The 25060-nt window shown below is 39.2% G+C and overlaps 3 protein-coding genes across 4 annotated transcripts in view; all 3 read left to right on the forward strand.

Moving 5' to 3' along the window:
• The window catches only part of LOC148426628 (kinesin-like protein KIF13A), a 51120-nt gene extending 40620 nt beyond the window's left edge, over window positions 1–10500 (forward strand). Inside the window, exons 26-40 of one of the 2 annotated variants that reach the window (XM_088410385.1) lie at window positions 192–224; window positions 1484–1583; window positions 2626–2752; window positions 2831–2886; window positions 3137–3261; window positions 4247–4423; window positions 4508–4600; window positions 4683–4835; window positions 5183–5260; window positions 5353–5412; window positions 5554–5635; window positions 5933–6084; window positions 6381–6533; window positions 6957–7995; window positions 8702–10500. In XM_088410385.1, the coding sequence (XP_088266511.1) occupies window positions 192–224; window positions 1484–1583; window positions 2626–2752; window positions 2831–2886; window positions 3137–3261; window positions 4247–4423; window positions 4508–4600; window positions 4683–4835; window positions 5183–5260; window positions 5353–5412; window positions 5554–5635; window positions 5933–6084; window positions 6381–6533; window positions 6957–7995; window positions 8702–8835 (2562 nt within the window). In that variant the 3' untranslated portion in view covers window positions 8836–10500. The remainder of the gene's footprint in view (window positions 1–191; window positions 225–1483; window positions 1584–2625; window positions 2753–2830; window positions 2887–3136; window positions 3262–4246; window positions 4424–4507; window positions 4601–4682; window positions 4836–5182; window positions 5261–5352; window positions 5413–5553; window positions 5636–5932; window positions 6085–6380; window positions 6534–6956; window positions 7996–8701) is intronic. The other variant, XM_088410384.1, reaches the window with a different exon arrangement.
• Window positions 10501–12125: 1625 nt separating this feature from the next.
• LOC148426629 (RNA-binding protein 24-like) lies at window positions 12126–21081 on the forward strand. Its single transcript, XM_088410493.1, has 4 exons — window positions 12126–12655; window positions 13818–13941; window positions 14396–14450; window positions 19362–21081. Exons 1-4 carry the CDS (start codon window positions 12488–12490, stop codon window positions 19735–19737), a joined length of 723 nt encoding a protein of 240 aa, XP_088266619.1. The 5' UTR covers window positions 12126–12487; the 3' UTR covers window positions 19738–21081.
• Window positions 21082–22356: 1275 nt separating this feature from the next.
• LOC148426630 (protein lifeguard 1-like) lies at window positions 22357–25060 on the forward strand. The gene is made up of 6 exons (XM_088411048.1): window positions 22357–22636; window positions 22706–22812; window positions 23719–23919; window positions 24079–24207; window positions 24290–24433; window positions 24687–25060. The coding sequence occupies exons 1-6, from the start codon at window positions 22417–22419 to the stop codon at window positions 24837–24839; spliced, it is 954 nt and encodes a 317-aa protein (XP_088267174.1). The 5' UTR covers window positions 22357–22416; the 3' UTR covers window positions 24840–25060.

Below are 25060 nucleotides of genomic sequence, written 5' to 3' on the forward strand. Positions count from 1 at the left end.
TTGTTTTTTTTTTTTTTTTTGTTCAAAATATACAAGTACAGAAGTGCAGTCCACTTCAATAAATGTATTTCTGTAAGGAATGTTGCATGAGCTATAAATTGTTTTGAGTTGATAGAAACCCGCTCCACATAATTACACACAGACACACACACACACATAAACATCTGACAGTGTGTGTTCTCTCCTGCCAGAGAGAGGTGCAAGACGATATGGATAGTTATCAGGTACCCTCATCCTATTGTAACGCACCCCGCAGCATGAAGTGTCACGTGTTTGCAATCTTGCCCCTTGCTTGAGGGCCAGCGAGGGAAGAGGAAGAGGGCTGTGCCTCTCCTGCCTAAAAGAAAACAAGACCAAAAAAGCAAAGTTGCTTTATTAAACGAAACACACACAGTGCTATAATAACATCATAGCGACCATTCTTTGGCAGTCAAACACAACCCCACCCGCCGCTGAGTACATATGCAGACTAATGCTGATTGCTTGCCTCTACTGCAGTAACAAAACGTGCTCATCCAAACACTAGTTTTGCATGACTGACACTTTGCATGCAAGATGTACACTGATGTCAGAGGTGTGATGTGGCTTGGTTTTGAATTGGTTTCTCATAACTTTTTAATGGATAATTTGCCACAAGGTGTTGCGGTGGCTGCGACATTTGTGCATCAATGTGTGAGTCGAAAATTTTGTTTACGTATATACCGCAATTTTCGGACTATAAGCCACTACTTTTTTGTCATGCTTTGAACCCTGCAGTTTATAGTCCAGTGCAGCTCGGTTGATGTCTTTTTTACAAGCCTCCAGGGGGTAATCTCCCCGTAAACAATGGGAGAAATAAGAAGATGCGAGCAAAGTATTGATTTTGAGTTTGAACTGCTATTTTTTCACTAGCAGAGGGGCACACTCCACTAGTAAACACAAGTAGGTCTGTTATTGTTGTGTTGGTGCAGTGTTCCAATAATCTAAGTGTGTCTGTGTAATGTTGTAAATATGTTGGTGCTGCCCTTATCTCTGACATGCTTGTATATTTAATCTGTTGAAGTCATGGTGATGTTGTAACCAGAGGTTTTAAATAAATCCAAAAAACCTCTCTGTGTGCCATCTATCTGCTTAAATATCAGCTGTTACAACCTGTGACTTATAGTCCAGTGCAGCCTTTACATCACAAAAATAAACTTTGTTAAATTATTGTGGGTGCAATTTATAATCTGGTCCCGTTTATTGTCCAAAAAATACGGTGTGTGTGTGTTTTTTTACAAGCCAACTTTAATCATTTTTAGCTAGGTACAAATGTTTGGTGTGGAAAGTCATCTCCAGCACTTTATTTTATTGTGTATGGAATACAGTATTAACAACGGTGGGCTAAAAGTGCAGATGCAGCCCCTCCCATTAGGTGCACATTTGCCTTCCTATGGTAACCCTAGCAACATGCAGTTTACTTCACAATGCCCAACCTGCATTGATACTTATTGATGTCTTCTAGGAGGAAGACCTCAACTGTGTGAGAGTGCGATGGTCTGAGGCCTTAATCAAACGACGGGAGTATCTCGATGAACAAATCAAGAAGATCATAAATAAGCATGGTGAGTCAAAAAAGCTCATTAACTCCTCAGCTGACAGCCTTGTTCAAATTGATTTTAATTATGTAGCTTCCAATGGTAGTGAACGAGTTCATGTTCTCAGTCAGCCAACTTAAAATTGATCTATAACCGCTAATGTCAATGAATGTGTTAAAAAAGACCCTTTTTAGTGCACACTCATATCAGCTATGGTATGATTTCAAAATGGATATCCTTGTAATAAATAATAAATAGAATGACGTACAAATACTGTCAATGTTCTTCAGTAGAATTTACACAGCAGCACTTTTTTCCCTTTTTTATATTACTGGCAAATTTCCCTTTCGATCTTCTACAGTTTCCTGAATAAAATATTCTTGTATGAAATATACATGGTTGGAAGATGGGTTTGGAACCTTCAACCTTCCAGTTCACAACATAATCTACCTATGAAAGTGTGAAACTGCCAATGTTGAGTCAGTATTTTTGACTGTTTGACTGTTCAAACGTATTTGCAAGCAAGTAATATTATGTATGCATGCACATACCCTGTGGCATCCTTTGGAAAAAAAACAAACGCTGAATGGACATAAGTACATATTTTGCAAGTATATTTGAACTTAGTTTAAAGTACATTTGAATATACTTGAAAATATATTAAAAACATACTTCAAAGCGCATTCTCTACCCCCAGATGTGGGATGGCGCACCCTTTTGTATAAACTACATAAATAGTGTGACATCTTTGTTGCAACATGACAAAGTAAACACATGTGCTAAAAGGCTTTTTGTGTTCTACTCTCCATTGTCTTATATTTTGGTTAGCCACAGTACAATTTGGCTCTGTACTGTAAATCCTGATCATGCTTACATTTAAAAATGGCAACAGATTGCAACGTAAATACTATGTAAAAAAAAATTGACATGATCCAAGCAGCATTACAGCTTGTAACTAAGTCAATAAATGTGCAAGGTAAATGTAAAAAGATCCAGAACGCAACAGAACAGAACGCAACTAAATGTTAGAACTACTGTTAACTTTCACCTTCTGTCTCTATACATCCAGAAAAGTCTGAGGAAGACATTGAGCGTGAAGCCCGCCTGGTGGAACAATGGGTCGGCCTGACCGAGGAGAGAAACGCTGTGCTAGTACCTGCACCAGGAAGTGGCATTCCAGGAGCTCCTGCTGATTGGTATACAATGTGTTGTTTATTCCACCTTATTCATGTCAGATTCAATTGCTCTTTTATTTATATAACTTCTTCCTGTAGGACCCCGTGTGCTGGAATGGAAGCTCATATCCCAGTCCTCTTCCTTGATTTGAATGGTGAGTAAAAGACATCTGGAAATAAAATTACAACAAGGAGTGACAGGATTTGGCCTACAAAACAAACATAAGTTGGTAGAGATAATATGATTCATTGCTTCTTATTTAATGTACGGGTAATATGTGCTAAATATGAATAGCTGGTCAATGGCTGAATGGTTAGTACTGAATGTAATCTGATTAGCTGTGCAGATGTACTTAATGAGTATGTATTTTACAATCTTAATGCAGATATGTTTTGTTTCATCAGCTGATAATTTGACAGTGAATGAGCAGCTGACGGGCCCAAATGCTGCAGGCGTGAACTCGATCCTACCCAAGGAGCATGGTAGCCAGTTCTTTTATCTCCCCATCATCAAGCATAGTGAAGAGGAGGTGAGAATTACTATGTATTTACTGCCTTCTTGTGTTCAAAGATAGAACTGCAGTTCGCATCTACTCGTATTGATAATAGCAGCAGACTGTCGCTTGAGGCAAGCCTCAAGTTTTTTTCTTTTTTAACTATTTCCTTGGCCGTTTTAATAGTGTGCTGTCTAGTGTTCTGGCGTCACACGTATGACACTTATAAACTATCTACGGACCCAAACCAAATACGTACTATAAAACCCTGCAGAGAGTGTACCCTGTGCTGTAGACATACAGTATGTCATTACACCCACCCCAGTCTTTTCTCCGTGGAAGACACCTTTTGACCTCATTTGAACCAACGTGACTCCGCCCTTTGCAGGGCCCCTGAACAAGCTGGATGTGCTTCCAGGGCTCCCAGAATTTATGTCAGAATAGCCGTTTTTATCATCTTCATCAAACATTTAGAGTTTTTAATCTAATAATTTAAAGATACCGAGGAATGTCTTAAAGGGGCACTGTGTAAGATTTGGACCCTTTTTCATTAAAAATTATTAAATTATCACAAATTTTAAAAGCTTGCAAATAAATGTGTTCTCAACAATCAACAGTATGTTTTAAATATAATTTTAGGTCTAGTTATTAAATAATATCACAATGGGGAGCCGGAGGTCGCCATGTCTGTTAAAGCTGTGGACAGGAGGAGGTGCTGTATTTACCGTAATGCCCCTAGAGCTCCCACAGGTGCATGCGAAAAATTACACAGTATCCATTTATATATATATATATATATATATATATATATATATATATATATATATATATATATATATATATATATATATATATATATTGTGTGTTTGTGTGTGTGTGTGTGTGTGCGTGCACGTGTGTGTATGCTTGGAATCTGTGTGGGCGGATTCAAATAATTAGGTCCACCTGCAGCCAAGGGTACTAGGTACAGATCCCATGTTTATTTTTCAAGTTTTGAAACATGTTTCATACAATTTTTCAGGTGTCAGCAGTATGTTCCTGGGACTCATCCATCCATGATTCCGTTCATCTCAATCGGGTCACATCTCCTCACGAGCGTATCTATCTAATCCTCAAAGCCACGGTCCAGCTTAGCCACCCTGCCTCAATGGAGCTGGTGCTTCGCAAGAGAATCGCTGTCAATATCTACAACAAGCAGGTTTTTGTGCCAGGAATGGCATTTTGATTCATAGCATTCATATATGACTTAATTGGTTCACCTAACCTGACTCTTTTTAAACAGAGTTTCACACAGAGCCTCAAAAGGAGAATGTCCCTGAAAAACTCACTCTACTCCTGTGGTGTAACCTATGAGATTGTTTCCAACATACCAAAGGTGCAACATGTTCTCTATGCATTCTAATTATTTCAAAGACGTCTTTTGGAATGAAGCCCCTTTTCTCCTTTTGTGATTTCAGGCCTCAGAGGAACCAGAGGAGAGAGAGACTTTGGCCCTCATGGCTGCTCGTGCAGACAGCGAGGAGTCTCAGGATGGAGAAACTTATATTGAGAAATATACTCGGGGAGTTCTGCAAGTTGAGAACATCATCAGCTTGGAGCGCCTGCGACAGGTACAGTAGAGCCACTAGCAGATAAACCAGTGATGCTTGGAATAGTGATTCCTTCATTTTGGCCAATTTCAGCAACCTATCACTTTATGTCATAGCATTAATTTAAATAAAATATCACAATACACCAATTTATACTGTATAGTCAGCCATCTATTTAAATCAATTGTCCAAGTCAATAGTCAGGCATAATCATAAATTTGCCCCAGAATGACTTTTATTTGATAGAAAAATAATCAAGGCGTCTTTTAAACAGAGCTACCTGCTGGATATGGTTATCAAGTGCCCCTCTTACCCCAATTCAAAATCCCCACAGTGAGCTATTATTAAAAATATATATTTTTCCACAGGCTGTGACGGTGAAGGAGGCACTCAATATGAAGGGAAGACATCTTAGAAGAAGCCTCAGCACCCCAAATGTACAGCATGTAATGAGCTCATTACTCCTTTACACAGCATGGGTCACATGGAACTAATAGTTTTGAGATGTCGTGCCTAACATATTTTCCCTTCTCTCCAGTCTTCCTGCAGTAAAACAGACCTGACTGGCTGTGAGGACGAAGACCGCAGAGTATGCGAAGTATGTATTAACACTGTGTTGATCCCATGTTTTACCGCTGCAGTGGTTTTAAACAATGCACTTTTATGGTGTCTGTCTTGCTTTTTAGAGGTGATCTTATATTTTAAGATAATCTGAGCAACTGTTTATAATGGGTTCTAGGACCACTGTGATCACATTGACAGCTGCAATACTCAGGAGGGCTCTCTTTGTAGCACACCAGTCAAAAACAAGGAAGGACCAGGTAAACATGAGAGAATTTGTGAATAAATATGATAGTGATGTGTGAAATGCTATTACTATAAATTTTTAGTACCTACCAGAATCAAGTATGTAAAGGAATCCTTTTCTTTTATCCTTAAATAATTACTTACTGTAATTCTTAATTCAACAGCCAATTTAAACTATCCCATAATTGACTATCCTTTAGCCAAACATCTGGTAAAGAATTTCTTGGCTCTTTTTTTTTTTTCTTTTAAAGGTAATATGTTTTTGGGTTTGAATGCGTTAGGTAGTGTAATCACATAATGTCTCTACACAGGGTTAGTTCCAGAGAGTCCCACATTCTTTAACTCTAGTCCCTTCAAGCTGCTTTCACCTCAGCCATCCAAGTTCCTCAAGTCCCTGCTACCTGTCAAGGAGGAGAACAAAGTGAAGAAAGTCCTGGAGGCCCGTCCACTGCTCGGACAAGAGGCAAGAGTACACGAGTTGCATGTCCCATGTTAGATTCTCATTGAATGTGATCGTCACCCCTGTGCATAAATGTTTGTCATTCATCGTATCAACACACATGCAATTTACTCAAGTTTTCCACACTTTTATGATAGGTTGTATAGCTTCATCATGCTCCACTGCAATGCATTGAAATGCATGCCACTAACTATGTAATTGGCCTGCCCAGCTCCATGCATGCAATGTGTTTGTCTATGTGTGTGTGTGTGTGTGTGTGTGTGCGTGAAGTCTATGCTGTTGTTCTGACCCATCCGCAGAGCATGCGCTCATGTATGGACAACCCTGCACTGCTCCCCCCTCCCTGCCCCTGGCGCAGATCCAGGGCAGGCAGCGAGGGCCACTGCAAGCCTTCCACCCCCACCTCCACCCCCACCTGCAGACAGCACAGCCACACACTGCCTCATGGTGCTGTAAGTGCTACACACGCTGCTCTTAGTGGAAGTCAGGCACATGGGCACGGTATGGCAAGAAATATATATATATTTTTTTTAAAAACATTTTAAATCTACTTCAGTTGGTAACTTATTTAACACTTTTGTCTTTTAAGCGTTCACTTCAACAGCTTCACAAAATTCATGTAAGTGTTTGTGTGGGCAAAAGTCAGTAAATTAGATTAACAACAATTCTTACTGTCATATTTCATGAAACATAACATGGGGACTGCCTCTCAAACAGCAAACAAATAAATGAATACATTAAAAAGAAACACCACAGCAGACTCAAGCCATCCACTTTCATGTTGCATGATTACATTCTGCCCACATTAACAGTTAGAGTAGTGCTGGAATGAAGGATGAAGCTCCATTCAGCTAATGTCTGCTGGTATTGTCCAGCAGGACTCCGATGAGGAGACTGCAGCGGACGCGACTCTCAATCAGGACCGAAGCCTTCAAGACCAAGACGGTGGCTTCCAGGCATATATCCCAGAAGACTTTGCAAACTTTGACATCTACAACGCCAGCCTGGAGAGCCGCGCCGATTTGAAGGAGCGGCGGGAGGTGTCTCGCAGTCCCACCACCAGTAGCTGCACCAGCGGTTACTTCTCCCACAGCGCCTCCAACGCCACGCTGTCCGACCTACCTTTCAGTTCCAGTGAGAGCTCCGATCATCTCAGCTGCACCTCTAGAGATTCCCAAGACATCCTCGGGTGTCATGCTGGGAAGGGCTACGCGCAAATTAAAAGTGTTCCCGCTGGAAGTGAAGACCAGCAGCTGCTCACCGCACCTACGTTCTTACCTATCAGTGTTACATGTGGTGAGCAGAGAACTTTTCCTCGGCCTGAAAACTGCAATCTCAGTTGCAGTCAGGAGTTCACTGACTTCAAAGGGGCTGACGATACTATTGCAGAAGAAGATTTGGGTGATTTTGCAGAAGGATGGGAGCAAGGCAGTGTTGAGAGCGCCACAACAATGAAGACGACTAAGAGTGACCCATGCGACTCTTCTGATGTATCTAGTATTATGAACAATCCTGACAAAGCCTCGGCTGCTTTACACAAATATCCTGTTTCAAGTAACTCTGTCATTTGCACCATTGCCCCATCTCCAACCTCAATTACCACCTCTCCGTCACCATCCACTGTTACATCCTTATCCAAAGCCCTGACTCTCAGAGGAGGAGACCCTCCGATCCGCGAACCGGCCCAGGGAGACGTGCCCCACGGGAGCCCCTGTCCCAGCCCCAACCCCAGCAGTACGGAGCCCTCTGGTGACTCCAGCGGGGATGAGAACACCCCTGTAGCACAGCTCCCTGATTGGATGGCGCCTGGGGAGCTGGTGTGGGTGGGGAAGAGGCGAGGAACCGTCCACTATGTCGGAGGAGTGGAATTTGCAAAGGGCATCTGGGTTGGTGTCAAACTGGACCTAGCAGTGGGTGAGTCATTGAAATTTTAACAAAGGAAATACTGCACAATGGCATAAAAAGATTTACTCATCCCTATCTGTGCATAATGGTGTGTCATCTGTCTAAATGTGTTGCACCGCTATTCGTGTTCAAATAGTCATTTCTTAGATATATGCTAAGCTTATTGGCCATTTTATGCAGCCAAACTAATTTTCATGTGCAATTTATCCCTTTAAAAACACATTTTGCACTTGACTGAAAATGACATCACAAGTACTCAAGTCTGAAATCGCAGCCAATCGTGATTTACCTGTTTTCTGGGTTTGGTCATGTGATATTTGTAAGCTGAGTCGTGATTGGTTGTTACCCGAGTCTTGAATGTGGCCTGTCATTTTTCATTTGACTGCAAATAGTAAAAATGTATTAAAAGTATTAATTGTACATGAAAGATAATTTAGTTGTGAAATTAATCACTTTTTATTGCTGAAAATGGCTAAAAGTATACTCATTCAACCCCAAAGACATATTTTTACGTCTTTATGGAGTTCATCTATAAGGACAGATGGAACGTCCAAGACTCTTGAAAAAAAAATGTAAAAACATGTATTTGGGATTCGATGAGTTAATAAAAGCCGCAATAAATTAGCCCTAAAAATAAAAGTAAAAAAATCGAGTCAACATTTGTCATTTCACTGATGTGAAAATTGTTGAAATAATAGTTGCAACCCCTCCTCAGGTAAGCACAACGGTACTGTCCAGGGGAGAGTGTACTTCCGATGTCCCCCGGGCCACGGTGTCTTTGTGAAGCCGTCTCGTCTGGCCAGAGACCCTCCCTCCATGGACATCGAATCAACCACCCTCCTCAGATAAAACAGTCTGGGCCGCTGCTTGACTTCTTTGGCCAAGATTGTGATTTGGACTTTTTTAGGCTATTACTTTCTAATGAAGCTAATCACTGAATATGCACATGCTTGTTATGCACATATTTTTCCATATGGATGTGTTTATAAGGTGAAATGCGTAACAGGGAGTCCATATGGAAATAATATCCACTTCAATTTCTTAAGCATATTTTTGTATGGCGTCATAATCATAATCCCCTGGGGCTCATATGTTTAATCTGGGATATGAAGATTAAGAATGTACTACTGTCAATAAGCCTCGATATTTTCATTGATGATGTCAGGGGCAACCAAAGAGTTCTGATGTTCTGCTGTTAGATGTTAAATTGCAAAGAGGTGGAAGCTTTCCATGGGAAGTTTAACTGAGGAATTTGGCAATTTTGTAACTGATGGCACTAACTAAAAATTTGGGCTAAAATATCCAAACTTTCATAATATTGAACAACGTAAAAGTGAACTCTTTACTGTCTTAAGCAGGTTTTCAGGTAAGTTAATATACTATTTGATACCAACAGGGTAAAACTATCTTAGATGTTTTTTTTTTGTTTTTTGTTTTAACTTAGATTATCCTGTTATGATTATCCAATGGCATTTTAAATTCTGTATTCCTTAAAATTCCAGTTATTCCCCTGGAAGGTTTCCATGTTTAAAACCTGAAATTAGCATACAAAGTTGTATGTTTTCGAACATACTGTATGTGAAAGAACACAGCTTAGACAGCATATTTGTGTGTAACATATAGTGCCATGTCCATACAGAATATGTCCACATATCTTCAAGACCATTAAGAAAAACCTGCATTGCCTTCACTTTGTGACTCTTGAATTATCCTGTTGAAGTACTGTAACACTGTGGATGGAACAATTGCCATCCAGCATGAAAATTTTGCTCTTTTAAACGCTTGCACTGTAAAAACTCAAAAGACGATCGGGACGGCCTCCCGTACCAAACTATTGAGTTCTCATGCTTTCGACTGAGGACGCGAAAGCAGTATGATGTCATCTCTATATGAAGATTTTGTAGAGTGTTCAGCACTTGGGTTTGAGGATTTTATAGGCTTTATCCAGAATTTGGATACGAGGATGCCTTATCACCCTGCTTCCATAAAGGTGGACACATAACCTTAAAAAATGTGTGTACCTGTGACAATTTTGTGTTTCTTATGATGAAGCCCAGTGGCTTTTTGAATGCCACCCAGCCTTATTTGGCTTGACTGATGTGCAAACTTTTTTTTCTGTACTTCTATTGTGTTGTTCATTGAAATATATTTGTTGATTGACTGATACGCAATACCACATGTTATTAGCAGGTACTCAATAATACATTATGTCCTATTTAGGATCGAATGACAATGTGATGAATGGTGTCACATTACGAGAGGATGAGGGTGTTCTGTATGAACATGTGGCGAGCTACCACAAAGTTGTGATGTATCTATGATGTAAATGTTCAAGTTGTAAATGGAAGCTCAATTCTTTCAGCTGTCTCTTTTGTGGAGATGTAAATACAATTGTTTTTTTTTTCTAAAATAGTATTTACACTATTATAATGTACAGATTTGTATTTATGATGTATCGCAAAAAAGTTCTAATTGGTACAAAGAATGTTCTAGAATAGAACATCTACAATCAAACTGCTGTGTAGACTTTTCTGTTGATTTTTGCTTTTAACATTTTTTAGCATAGTTCATGTTCCTACACCCACTGTTTAATGAAAAGCATGTGTTGTACCTCAAAATTGTTTTTTCCCAATACAAAACAGTTACCATATACTTCCAAATACTTGGAAAAAAGTTTCAATTAATTAATAATTTTATTAGATTAGAAGCATGCTTTTCATTAAACAATGTGTTGAACTGCCATCTCACTTGCCAACATTTTTGCATTAATACAAATTCAAACTTAAAAATCTAAATTTATATGTTCTTACTCTTCTTGTTTAAAAGATTGTTTTGTGCTTCCTTGTGTTGCGTAGTAGTCTTACAAGCTAGCATCTAAACAAAAGTAGAAGCAAAACCTCACTTTTAAACAACAAGCATGGAAGGTGAATATATCTGTAAAAGGGAAAAAAAGACCAACTACCATTTAGGTCACACAGGTTATGTATGGTGTGTGTGTTTTTAACATTTAGGTTAGTCAAGTTTAACATCAACAATGACTGCATTCTATTTGGTCATCCTTGCAGTGTTACACTATGACTCACTCATTTTTAGTGTCCATACTTGTGCTTTCCCTGTACGACCTTTCCAAATATCTTCATGCCTCAACACATATAAAACATGATACGGCCAGAAGCCAGTCTGAAGCTTGTCTGTCTGAATCTAAATTTAGCTATTAAAAATGAGTCTCCTTAAACCTGCAATCACAAAACAGTCATGTAACGTTGATGAGCACAACGCATTTGGGAGAAATAGTATTCATTGCATCAGTCAGCACAGCTGATTTTGAGGCTTCAAAATCAACTCTGCTGATTTTGAAGCCTCTAAGCATCCTAGCACAAAGAATAGATCTTGACACACACACAAAAAAAAAACTATATAGACCGCGCATTACTAGAAATACTGCAGCAGTGAGAAACTACAAACTGAAAATACCTTTATGCAGGAATTTGGAATTTGTATTATAAATTATATCATAAATGTAGGACAGTGTTTCTAATTCAGTAGTGCAGTGCTCAGCAAAGGTCTTGCTGGTTTGGACTGCTCACCCTAAGATCCAAAACAAAGACATGGAGGCAAATTACAGATAATTTTAGTATTTATTTGATTAGGCTTCAATCACCAAAACTAATTTGTATCAAATCAAAATTCAGAAATCAATTCAGTTTTCACAAAAAATAAAAATAAAGTAAGCTAGCCAAAAAATAAAATGAACCACTCATTTTCAAATCAAACTCACAAATTTAACGCCGTTTGTTTCGTTATTATAGTATGACAAGACCGTTTTTTTTACTGCACAACACTGGAAATTTTTACTGTAATTTGCGTTTAGATTATCATGGATTTATTTCCTTACAATGTGTAGGTTTGGCATACTATGGCCAACATGGCTGTGTGTGTCCTCTGTAGCTGACTTAAATAAACCTCATAAGTCATCATTACGTCTGTGCAACCTGTAGATTAGAGAACGTACGAAGGTGCGCCGACGTCACCTCGAACCACACCTCCAAACCCTCACACCTGTTACACCCCAATCCAAAGAGGAAAACACCTCTGACCACCTCCAACCAACAGGAGGCGCTTAACGCACAAGTGCCACCTCACTTCAACCCCCTCAACAACCCACAATGTAATAAACAACATTAGCGCATTTCACGTTCATTTTTGGGGCACTTTCTTCGCACTTCAGCTGCTGTGAAGTAGTTCTAGAGTGATGCTCGCCACTTGGGTGGAGTTACATTTACGTGTAACACACTCTGACAAGTGGAGGACGAACTAACAGGTGTCCTCTTCCTCCTCCTCCTCCCTTCAAGCGACCGGAGGACAAACTTATCCTGTCCCAGCCACACTCCACACATTCATACGCTCTCCTGCCACTCAGACGCTCGCCTTAGCTCCCAATTGCATTTTTTCCCCTTCCATTTAACTTTTAACCCATTTAACCCCGTTAACTCAATCAACTATGCATTCGGCTCAAAAAGACACCACCTTCACGAAGATCTTCGTTGGAGGTCTCCCTTACCACACAACAGACTCGAGTCTCAGGAAATACTTCGAGGTCTTTGGGGACATCGAAGAGGCTGTGGTCATCACGGATCGACAGACGGGGAAGTCCAGAGGTTATGGATTTGTAAGTGATCACTACAAAAAAGTTGGCGTTTTGTTTTGTAACGTTCCTGGAGCACGTGCTACCGGCAGCGTTGCCTCCAATGTGTGACATGTTGATGACAGTACAAGCACTCACACTCAGTGCAAGTGCAGATATCTGTGTTAAAAAAAAGAAGCTGTCATTGATTCATTTTATTTAGAATCTTAAATCTTTAGCAAATGTACGATCGTATTTTTATTGAATTTCAGTTCATAAAAAATCTAAATGACACGACGATATAAATTGATATTTCGGTATGAGAAAAAAAACGCACAGAAATTTTTTTTTTAAAAAAAGAGCTCAATTCTTCAATGATACCAAAAAGCAAAGAATATGGTGCGCCTTTCTTACTGTATGTGTTTTGTTTTTCTTATTTTTTAAATGCTGTTTTGTTTGTTTTGGCAACAAAAAAAAATACCCTTAAATCATTCTTAGAGCTGTTATTGTCATAAAAAATGTCAGGCTACGATCGAGGAATATCTTCAAATATATTGTCTTAAATGCTCACATCAGGTCCCCAATCTCAACACTCATGCAATGCCGGTTGATCTTAATTTTTTCTATTTACTCCACGCTTTTTTTTTAACTGTGTTCATAATAAGGAGTAGGAAGTACAGTTGAGAAAAATATAAGTACAGATATCTAAATTCAAGAGATTTATTGTCATATGTATAGTTGTACTATACAATGAAATTCTTATTCTGTTCACTTCCCAAAGCAGCAGACTACATTATTGAGCAATAAATAGCAATAAACAACAGAGACAATGGTGCTAATAACATAGTGCAGAATATCATGTAGTGCAAAAAAAAAAGTTCAAGATTTTGTTTATGCGTGCAGTAGGAGGCAGATTAGTTTGTTAGGGATTACAAATAAATACAAATAATCCAAGTACAGTATTGATTATTTGTACTTTGTGGCTTCCGACATTTATTTTCAGATCACTGACAATACAGCATTCTAAATGGTCAAACTAATTATAAGCAAACAAAACAAAATTATAAGAATACACTTTGATCAAAAAGACCCCAACTATTCGGTCCCATCCCTAAGTGATGATGGATTTAAGCTTCTTTAGTTTTCTTTAGTGTTTTTTTTGTTTGTTTTTTGTTTTGTTTTTTAGACTATTATTATCTTCCCACAGGTGACCATGGCAGACCGGGCATCTGCTGACCGAGCCTGCAAGGACCCCAACCCCATTATAGATGGCAGGAAGGCCAATGTCAATCTGGCCTACTTAGGAGCCAAGCCTAGGGTCATACAGCCTGGTGAGAAGGGCTCATTGTTTACTCTTATTTTTGTATTTGTATGTTGTATGACAGAATAGTTTTACAGATGCAGTATATAGGCTAATATTCAAATATTTTGTGTCACTTAACTCATTTGCTGCCGCAATAGAGTAAAAATAAAGAATAATCTTTTTCTTTCAACAATAAAGATTTTATTTTATTTTATTTTTAAAGGGAACCTTTAGCTTTTGAAGTGTCATCCACAACAATGTTTTTCATGGAAAGCACCCTGTCTGACTTTTCTATTGTCTGTGTGTCTAAATTTTTTTAAGAGGAGTGTATATTGTAATTTTTGCACACATTTGCACATCCATTAAGGTGAAATTCAATGTGCAATGAAGTTTGTTAGACACCACACAAAAAGAAAATGTCCTATTTTTCTTACAGGAACTTGTTGTTGGATATCTTTTTTAACCTGTTATGTTCTTTCTAGGCTTTGCATTTGGCATGCCTCAGATCCACCCAGCTTTCATCCAAAGGCCTTATGGGTATGTTGCTCAATCTGTCCCCCCTCAAAAACAGGACAGTCACTTTATCATGACATTTTTATTATGCCTATCACCTGTTTAAACCCTGATGAATGAGGACATGTGAGATATGTTGAGTGCTCCTCTCGGTGTTGACTGTGACGGAATTGAACATGTGTCCCCCATACCCCCTCCCCCTCCTTAGCCAACTGCTGGATTGACTTCATGTTGTCTGTGTCTCTCTCTGATCTGACAGGCTCGGTAACGGTTAAAATAGCAGATGGTGGTTTGAGGAATAGCTGAGTCTACTATTGGGCAGAGCGCTAAAGTGTTACCTGTAAACATACACAAACGAGCTGAAATGGTGACTAGATGCATGGGTGTCTTTATTTTTGATGTTTTTTTTTCATAGCACATAGATTGGTGTGTGCCTTGTTTTCAGTATGATGTGGTGTTCAGCTTAACTTGTGTGCTCATTTCTACAACTATATGGGGCTGGGGAGTTCATCTTTGTTCCCGATTTGAGTGAGTTTTGCTAGGATGGTATAACTTTGCAACGGGGTGTTGACTCTTTAATTTGTCCTCTAGCTTGCTGTTTATTCCGCCTCCCTTCGAGTTTTTTAGTTAACATTAAGATGATCATGTTTTGTTGTGAATGGAGAAAAAACAAAAAAAACACGGATTCTGATGAGCTCACAATTGGATTCCTTGCAACAAAACAAACATTTGGCCTGCATGTGGGATTTTTATTTTCTTTCAATTAACCCAATGCTTGGCGTTCAGTCGTATGCCTACAATCCTGAGCAGAATTTAACTCCACCAACTGTAGACCTCTGTAGGTCAACAGACAAATGTTCTGGGGCTGGTGACACGAGACCCGAGCGCCTCACAAGCAGCAGCTGTCTGCTACAATGATCTCCGCGGCCTCTCAAATTCGGATGGAAAATAGGAGTAGAGCTGTTAATAATGCATAGCACAGGCATCGCCACTCAGCTGTGGACAACAGGTGGAAGCCTTTTGGTCCTATGCTGCAAATTACCCATGTGTCCTGGTGATTTACAAAGAGCCTTTATTTAGCTCTCCACTGGAATAACCGCAAAATATGCATCAAAGCTCGCACAGGCTCCTCTTGAATAGCTCGACTATTAAAACAGTTGTGGTCAAGGGCAATAGTTGATTTTTATAACTGGTCAATCAGAAGTAGTGCCAAAAAGGTTTTGTTAACTCCCAATACAAGTGACACCCCCCCTTGCATTCCTTTGAAAAATCATTTTATATTAACTCATTAATCCCAATGGATTTTTGAGTTATATAGCTGTCAATGCCTTTTTAAAATGGATTTTTGACATCTATAGGCATCAATGGTACTAATAAAGTTAACAATAATGACAATACAAGAATTACGCAGTGATTGAAAATCAACATTAATCACTGTCCAGAAATTGCGCAAGAATAAGTCCGCTCAGTAAGTCTGTCAGAAGTCGAAATTGTAAACCCACGATGTCATCACGGTGTTTATTGATGCAAATCGCAGTAGTGTGTAATTGATACAAAAAAAGCCACCTACCGTTATAATATGTAAAAAAGATTTTCGTTCTAGCTACAATAACTAAGCTGCTATCCCAGAATAATGTAAAATATGCACTTAAGGTTAGACTTTACACACTCAGGGTTGTTGTTCGCTGAACACCGATTTTAAAAATAACCACTAACTGAGCAGCACTCAGAAGACGGGACAGTATTTCAATTTTAATAACTTATCTACTGCAACTACTTGCATTCTGTTTTTAGAGTTTCAACAAAAATATTTATGTAATTGTAAAATAAAGCCTTTTTGCCACGGCACAACATTTTTTGCCATGCCCTTTAGAGATGCAAAGGTAAAGACCTCCATGACTTCTAGAAGGCATAACTGGCCAGACAACTTGAGACAAAAATAAAGAATGTAACAACTCACTGACATTAAATTACTATTTTGTAATTACTGTAAATGACAGCACGAAATAAATGCCACTGATATTGAACTAATGCTACAGAAAACATTCCTATACCTATAAAATGATCAGTTCCACTTATTCAAAGATAATGCCTCATGTTGCCTCTCAAAACATTTATACAATTTTTTTGGGTGAACCTTTGTTACAACTAGTTACAAGGTGGCCTCCTTGCAGTCACTGAATTATTAATTGGCGATTTTGTGCCATCTATTAGAAATAAATCTTTTGCGATGTAATTCCTTTTGAATAACTGCCAATTTTAAGGTATATAAATATGACTGTTGTTTACCGATTCCAAGAATAGTCGGACGATTATTTGCTAATCTGATCTTTTTTACTACCCGTGAGATCGGAGACGGCCAAGTGGCGCAGATGAGTCGCCCCGGTTGTTGCGGGCCCTGCCATGTGTTACTGAAAGAGCTCAGCACGTCCTTTAGACATGACAGGGGGGGGCAAAAATAGCCTTGCCTCCAGCCTCTCTTGTCAATCATGTTGGCATGTGTAGCTTGGTGTGTGTGGGGCCTCTATGTTTAAATGAGGAATAGATATAACCCCTTCACACCTGCTCGTCACTATATTTTATGAGTGGCAACAAGTTCATCGTAAAGCCAAATTTACTCTTGGTCCCCTTCTCCTGGAATCAGTGGAGTCCATCGATATCACACAAATTTTTACTTTTTATAAAATTACACCTTTAAATCAACCAAGACCACTTAAGGTCGAATCTTATCCATGCGTGATGTCATGTGATGTCACGTGATATGGCTTCTATACTTGCAGCACTTCAGATCAGTGTGCATTCTAAGGGGTAGGTGGATAAAATAAATAAATAAAACCAAAGTTCAAATATCTATACAATACCAGTCATCATTTTAGAAACAACCCAAGCCACATGCCTGTTCCATTTTTTTTATAACGGAAAAAAAAAATGCTGAATTATAGCTCAATACTTACGCATTAATACTTCCATAAATTCATGTTTTTTTTTTTTTTATCATTTTGATTTTTCTTAGTTTGCACCTTTTGCCCAGATAATAGCCTTGCACATCTCGATATTTTCTTAGTCATCTTTATGGTGTGGAATATTTATGACCTTGATTTATGGCATATTTATGCCCTGAAGTAACATTTCAAGAATTCATAGTTTGTATTTCTTGACCTCTTAACTCATTCAATCCCAAAGAAGTATTTTTAAAATATTTTTCAAGAGTCTAGAAATCATTGCTAGGTACATATTTATTTACTTGTTTTCAAACATTAGAATGAAGGAAGGTTGTAAAATGGCTGACATTGAATGAGTTAAGTAGTTAGAAATCGGTTAGTATTTGGAGGTGTTTCTAAACTTTTGACTGGTGCTGTACTTAATATGTACTGTACTTACTTTGCCCACCTCTGATCTTAAGCATTAACTCGAATGTGTCTCATGTTTTCTTTTTTGTGGGCTTCCAACTGTCCACATAATCATTTTTATGGTGCCACTATATAAATGACAGCATGACACATGAACATTAGAATTAGATTAACATATTAATGGCAATTAATTAAAGTCAAAGTCAAATAACAATCATCTAATATTATTCTAACTATGCTTTTTGTATATGATTAGATCCAATTTTGTGCATCAGGCTTCTGATGCTTGAGCTGTTGAGGGTTGGAAAACGGTCACACCTTGAAGTGGACACTGATTGGCTGTTATTGTGTTTGGTATAATCTGATTGGCTCATGTTGAGGGTGGGAGGGCAAGATCAGGGGCAGAAGGCAGGGAAATTGTAAAAGCATCTGATAGTCATCAGTTTGATAAAGAGTTCATTTAACTTTCGAAAATGCCCTGACAGCACCTTTGAGAATGGTAGCATGATATCCATTCTTTGCAAAGCAGTTCTGGTTTAGACCGCCACATAAATGCAAAACGCCCAGGTGTAACTGCAGCCACAGCTAACGATAGCAATGGAGAGGCAAATGTGGTAAACCATAGCAAAGCTCTTTGCCAAACACTACTCGAGAAAACCTCTTGTTTCAGCGAGTCTGGGACGGACAGTATAGGGCTATTGGCAATGATTCATTTTAATGTTATGTTTGAATTATTTGTTGATTGACAAAAGAAAATAGCACAGATGATCAGAACAAATGTTTGGAGGCAGCACTTGGGACTTGTTTCTAATACTGCAGTAGGTAAATGGTTACAACTGCATCTGTTAAAGAAAGAGAAATGACTGAAGGTACTTTTATGTTTTATATCAATCTTTTGATCTGCCACAAAAGCACAATTTGTCTAAATTAAAAAAAAGGGTGAGGCTTTGTGTAAAATGTATTTAAATGAGGTTAAAATCAAATTAATTAGATTAATTATAGATCTTAATCTCATATTTTGTTATCCTGACAACTATTCACTTAACTGTCGAATCAGTTTGCCGTGACTCAAGTGTTCCACGTGTTTGGTCATCAATAATAAAAGACGGTACCTCAAGGGTTCATTGTATGTTTCTCAATCAATAAAACTGTTCCAATTCTCCAGATGCTAGTCCCGCCCCTACATTTTGCAGTTTCCATAGCAGTGAAGTGGACTTGTTTGCAGTTGATTGTTTTTGTTGTGTTTAAGGACCTCCTAACATGTGTGGGCATGCCTGTGCGTGTGCTGTTGGCGTGATGACGTGGGCACAACGATGCCCACTTTCTTGAGGTTGTGGTGACATGCGGTCGGCGCGCATTTTGTCGCTAGGTCGTGGGGTGTGGTGCCGGGTTGACTTCAAGATTTGGGTGCTTTTATAGCGCTTGTGTTTTTTTTCTGCTTAACTTATCGAGGTAGGGTTTTTTCTCCCCCCCAGTTGTTAATGAATGGATTTGCTGTGTTCTGAGGACTGGATTGAGGTATTTGTGGCACCTGGATTACTCGCTGCGGTTTACCTTTGACACCAGCCATGTTTGTGTTCTACAGGATCCCGGCTCACTATGTCTACCCTCAGGCCTTTGTCCAACCCAGTATGGTGATCCCTCACGTGCAGCCCTCAAGTGCCACGGCGACAGCTGCCGCGGCGGCTGCAGCAGCCACCTCGCCATACCTAGACTACACTGGAGCCGCTTACGCTCAGTACTCGGCGGCAGCTGCCACCGCTGCCGCAGCAGCTGCCGCCGCATACGAGCAGTATCCGTACGCGGCCTCCCCGGCCCCCGCGGGCTACATGGCCACAGCCGGCTACGGCTACACGGTTCAGCAGCCGCTTGCCGCCGCAGCCACCCCGGGAGCCGCTGCAGCCGCCGCCGCCTTCAGCCAGTACCAGCCTCAGCAGCTGCAGACAGATCGCATGCAGTGAAAAGAAAATGGCCTAGTTGACGGGCGCTCGAGAGGTCACCGCCCCATGCAAATGGGGTTAAAGTTACTGTACGAGGGTTCTCCTCACAAACTTTTAACTTGAAAAATGAAGAAAATCACAGGACGTGCAAACAAATGCTGTATTTTATTCAAATTAGAACAGTATTTTTGTCATTATTTAATATTTATACATCAGTAAAATGATTGAATGTTAACTAAAGCAGACTAACTGAACCTCATTACTAATTTTTGTATATAAATATTCTGTAAGTGTTCCCAACCTCATTCGTGTCTTATGATCAAGTGTCTTCCCCTTTACAGTACTTCGAATACCAAAATGTGTATGGATATGAGTGAGTTGCTCATGGTGCATTTTTCACAATTTGTATCGTCTTGAATCTATGCAGACAGCCCCCCTCTAGTTTCCACTTAAGTTTGTACACTTTACAAAAGGTTTGAGACATTGGACATGGAAAAAAATTGAAGATAAACCAGAAATGCACTATAACCCTGACAGGGGATCTTCAATTGAAACAGTCTTATTTGTGCTGTTAACAAGTTCAATGGTGTTTTATTTTCCAAAGAGGGACAAAAGCTCATGATCAATTGTACATCGTCATGTGGCTAATAACATGGGGTTCTCAGTGAGTTTAGTGTCAGTACCAGGTTGCGAATGTGCAACAGGAAGGAGTCAAACACTCATGAATTTTGCCACTCTAACAAGGGTAAGTTGTGCAAAAACGACTGAAACGTTGGGTTTAGAAAAGTAATCCACTGGTAAAGAGTATGTTTTAGGCTCATCATAAAATTTAATCTGAAGACCCAGTATTCTTTGAGTGTTGTACATCTGTTTTCCATAACAGTTGAGATAAATAGCTGAGACTGGAACTGGGGAAAAAGCACTCTTCTTCCTCACTTATGAAATGCACATCAAGCAAGCTCAGCAAAGATAAAAATGACTCTTTAACCTTATCCTAATGTGCCTTTTAAATTATGCTATTTATGTATTTATTATGGAAGCTTACAATAAACCATTTATTTTTGTGCTGTGTATTGTTTAGGTTCACAACAATGTATCAAGAGCATGCTGTAGATTTTACAATTTGTATAAAGAACAAAGTATGTGTGGAACAGTAGCACTAACTTGTGTAGATTTGTCATTTTTGTTTCAGACTCTTAAACGTTACCTTTTTTTATATATATACTTGACCACTTTGATAAGGAAACTTAGGAACTTGAACCTTTTAATGTCAGCTGACAAATTTCAAGTGCAAGGTATTTTGCCTTGTGTTTTACAATGTGTTTAAAAACGTTGGAAATAAAGGAAAATCTATTAAGATCACAATTCTGTGTATTTGTCTACAATATATATGTACATATATAATAGGCTCTGAATTCATGTATGCAGTAATGTATATTTGTTTATTTTTTTTAGATAAGAAAAAAGGTCTTCTAATGTCACCAATGAGGAAGTATGAATTGTTTTGCTGCTATTTATAGTGTAGGTGGTTAGTTGATTCTTAGGGAATGTCCAATGTTTTACCAATGAACTGCTGAATGACAATATTTTTTAAACACAACCGACTAAAATGGACGGAACAGTAGTTATGATTGATACTAATTCGTCATTGTAATCGTCATCGTTTGCATCACCTTTCACCGTAGGTAATAGTTTGGAAAACATGCAGGACACAGGCCATTGTGGACTGAAAATTGATGTTTCGGGACTAACAGGGTTACGAGACGTATGTGTTGTTGCTTTTTAAATATGTTTTGAAGCAATAAATCACTTGTACATGGTTGAGCAAAGCATTCTCGGATGCCTTTCCATTCAAGTACCACATTGCAAAGTGACAATATCACCCTGTTTGGCTATTAGCCAGGAAATGCAAGTTTAATGTTTTTTAATTCCCTCCCAAAAGGCATTATCTAGAAAATTAAGCTCAGCAAAATCATCCTTTTATCTAGGAGTGTATGGAACAGATGACATGTGGTCAAATTTGAATTCTGTTTTATGTAATGTCACTTTAAATATATTTTCAAGCGATTAAATTGTTGATTAACTGTTTTTATTTTTGAATTGGATGATGGAGGTTTTTTTTTCTATTTGGAGGGGGTGTTGATGATGGGAGTGATCGGCAAACCGCAATTGCAATTTTTGGATTGGAAAAATGGCAGACAGGCGTTAGCGGAATGGAGGGTAGGAGGGGGCACAGGCAGAAACCCACTTCCGTGTTTACATAACACTTGTTAACTGTGTCATCTGATAAAGCGTGTGTACTAAAAAAAAACTGCGTCATTGTTTGGCAGCTTACAATAGTGGTGATTTTTTTATTATTTTTTTTTTACATAAAACTGAGTTTTTATAATGTGTATCATATTGTTTTGTAACTACTGTATATAAAAAAAAGTGGTCAATGATTAACCCGCAATACTCAACGCTACATGTTTAGCTTTTCTGACTTTTCTAACATCTAAGAAGTTAAACGTTAGCGTTTGAAAAACTTGCCACATCTAGCAACAAAAACTCGCGTATCGTTGGAGGAGCGACGAACGCAGGGCCAAGAAATGTGTGAATCACGTGATCTTGACGTCACCGCACTGTTGGGGGCGTGTTTTCCCAACCATTCGGTATAATTATTGAACACAAACCGGACGTCCACGATCGGTTGTAGCCGAAATGGCCACTGATAAAACTGGGTACACTCTCCTAAATGAGGAACTGCCGCCACCGCAAACGTCGTTCGCTACCACGGCAAGCCCGAACATGGTCGTGGACTCTCCCGGGGGTTTTCCACTACCTCCGCCGGCTGCCTTTGGGCCTGGTGTACCTGGAGCCTTCGGTATGGACAAGCAACCGTATTCTCCACCTGCCTATGGCTTCCACGACAACGTTAGCGGTAAGCAATTTTGAGGTGTTTTTTTTTCTTTCGCTTTCAGTGACATGTGTATTTTTGTTGACACTTCAGGTGATGCTTACCGCCACAGTGAGGAGGATCCACCACCATTTCATGACAACGACGACTTCGGTTATGGTTTAGACAACAAAACCATAAGAAGAGCTTTCATTCGGAAGGTAGGGGGCGGTGTACGCTGAAAAAAAAAAATCAGCCAAACAATGAAATTATTTGAATTCTTAATTACTGGATGCACAATGGCCATTGTTTTATATCCTTTTTTGAGCCAAGACATCTCTCAAATAACACCTCCTTCCCCAAAACAAGAAAGCAAATCTGGCTCAAAAGTACAGTGTCAGTTTGACTTACTCCTGACCTAATTTTCCAAGATACAAATTGTTTCATAGCCGTTTTTTGTTTGTTTGTTTGTTTTTACTATGACTTGCAAGCAAAAAAAAATCACCAGTTGATGACAGCAAACTCAACTCACTTTCAGATTTAAACTAAATCTGAAACAAGGAGAAATATGTTGCTTACAATGGTTAATATTCACTACCATAATGCCAACACACGATGCAAAATGCCATGGACAGGCTAAATAATAGCACCTACATATATCGTGTTTTAACACCATTGGTGCAACAGCACATGTAGACAGATAATCTAACCATACTCACAGTAATGCTGTAAATTCTTTAGCCTGTGTTTAATAACAATATTACTGCACCTTACTGAGTTGGTTACTTTGTAACTATAATACCGATACAGTTATTTGATTGAATAATAATCCAATAAAAGCATCCATCTATCCATTTTCTGTAGCCGCTTATCCTCACAAGGGCCGCTGGCCTCCTAGTGCCTATCCTGGCTCACTTCGGGCAGTAGGGGACACACACCTTGAACTGGTTGCCAGCCAATTGCAGGGCACACAGAGACAAACAACCATTCACACACACAATTAAGGACAATTTAGTATGTCCAATACACCTGCCATGCATCTTTTTGGAGTGTGGGAGGAAGCTGGAGTGACATATTTGTTAGTCCATAACTTACCATTTTTATTCCGTTTAAATTTCACCCTGCAGGTTTTCTTGGTGCTGACTGCTCAACTGGCAGTGACATTCTCCTTCGTGATGGTTTTCACTTTTGTGGACGAAATCAAGCTGTTTGCGAGGGAGAACTTCTGGCCCTACATTGCGTCCTACATTACATTCTTTGTGAGCATGTGCGCCATCAGCTGCTGTGGAGACCTTCGTAGGAAACATCCATGGAACCTGATTGCATTAGTAAGCCATCTTTTTTCTTTGTTTGTGCTTGTTTTAGTTAATGTGATCTGGAGTCTAGAATGAAAATTATGTAAAGGTTGTGCTTATAAAAGTATTATGACTCTAGACAGGCTGTAGGGTTAGGTATTGAAACTAACAATTATTTTTTCTTGTTTGCAGTCCATCCTGACCCTGAGTATGTCATACATGGTGGGAATGATCGCCAGCTTCCATGAAACCGACATAGTGGTAATAGCGTTGGGCATCACAGCTGTGGTCTGCTTCACAGTTGTCATCTTTTCTCTCCAGGTTGCCACTTGCCCTTTACGTGCTACTCATTAAGTTTGAGAAACAATGTAAATTTAGTGCCATGCTTGTCATCCTTCCACAGACCAAGTATGACTTCACTTCCTGTTATGGAGTGATGTTTGTCTGCTTGGTTGTCCTCATCCTCTTCGGTCTGCTGTGCATCATCATGCAGAACAGGATCATGAGCATTGTGTATGCTGGGCTTGGAGCCTTGCTTTTCACTTGTGTAAGTCTTCACGCAAAAGCACACTCATTTGCCTACTGATTTGTGATGGATATCAGAAGTTTGCGATAATATTAGTTTTCTTGATATTACTGTGTAATAAACGGCAGTGTCCCTAAAATCTTTTGAAAAATTTGACAAAAAAATGCAAAAATAGACTCATTACCATACGTGGGCACAATAACACGAATAGTACGTGAGAATTTCTGTATACCTCTGTAGATGCATTTAAAGAGACTTCTTTCATTTGTTCTAGTTTTTGGCAGTGGACACCCAGCTGCTGCTTGGCAACAAGGAACTGTCCCTGCATCCTGAAGAATATGTCTTTGCTGCACTTAACCTGTATATGGACATCATCAATATCTTCCTCTACATTCTTTCTATTTTGGGAAGAGCCAGGGGCAGCTGAGCTCAAAAACGTGAGAGAAAGTCACATCCGAATGCTGTTCTTGCCGAGTGAGGTCTTGTCGCCTGATTTCCTTTGTTTTTACTGATCAAAGTATTGTGTTAAAGTCTCTTATTTTCACTAAGCCTTTTAAATATCTGTTAGTGGTTATACTATTATGAAGGACTTCGTAGATTTGTTGTTTGTAATATTTTGCCTTATTAAAACCTTTATTAAGTAAATCA

Source organism: Hippichthys cyanospilos, chromosome 3, assembly GCF_059441005.1.
Source record: "Hippichthys cyanospilos isolate Australia breed blue-spotted pipefish chromosome 3, RoL_Hcya_1.0, whole genome shotgun sequence".
Lineage (NCBI taxonomy): Eukaryota > Metazoa > Chordata > Actinopteri > Syngnathiformes > Syngnathidae > Hippichthys > Hippichthys cyanospilos.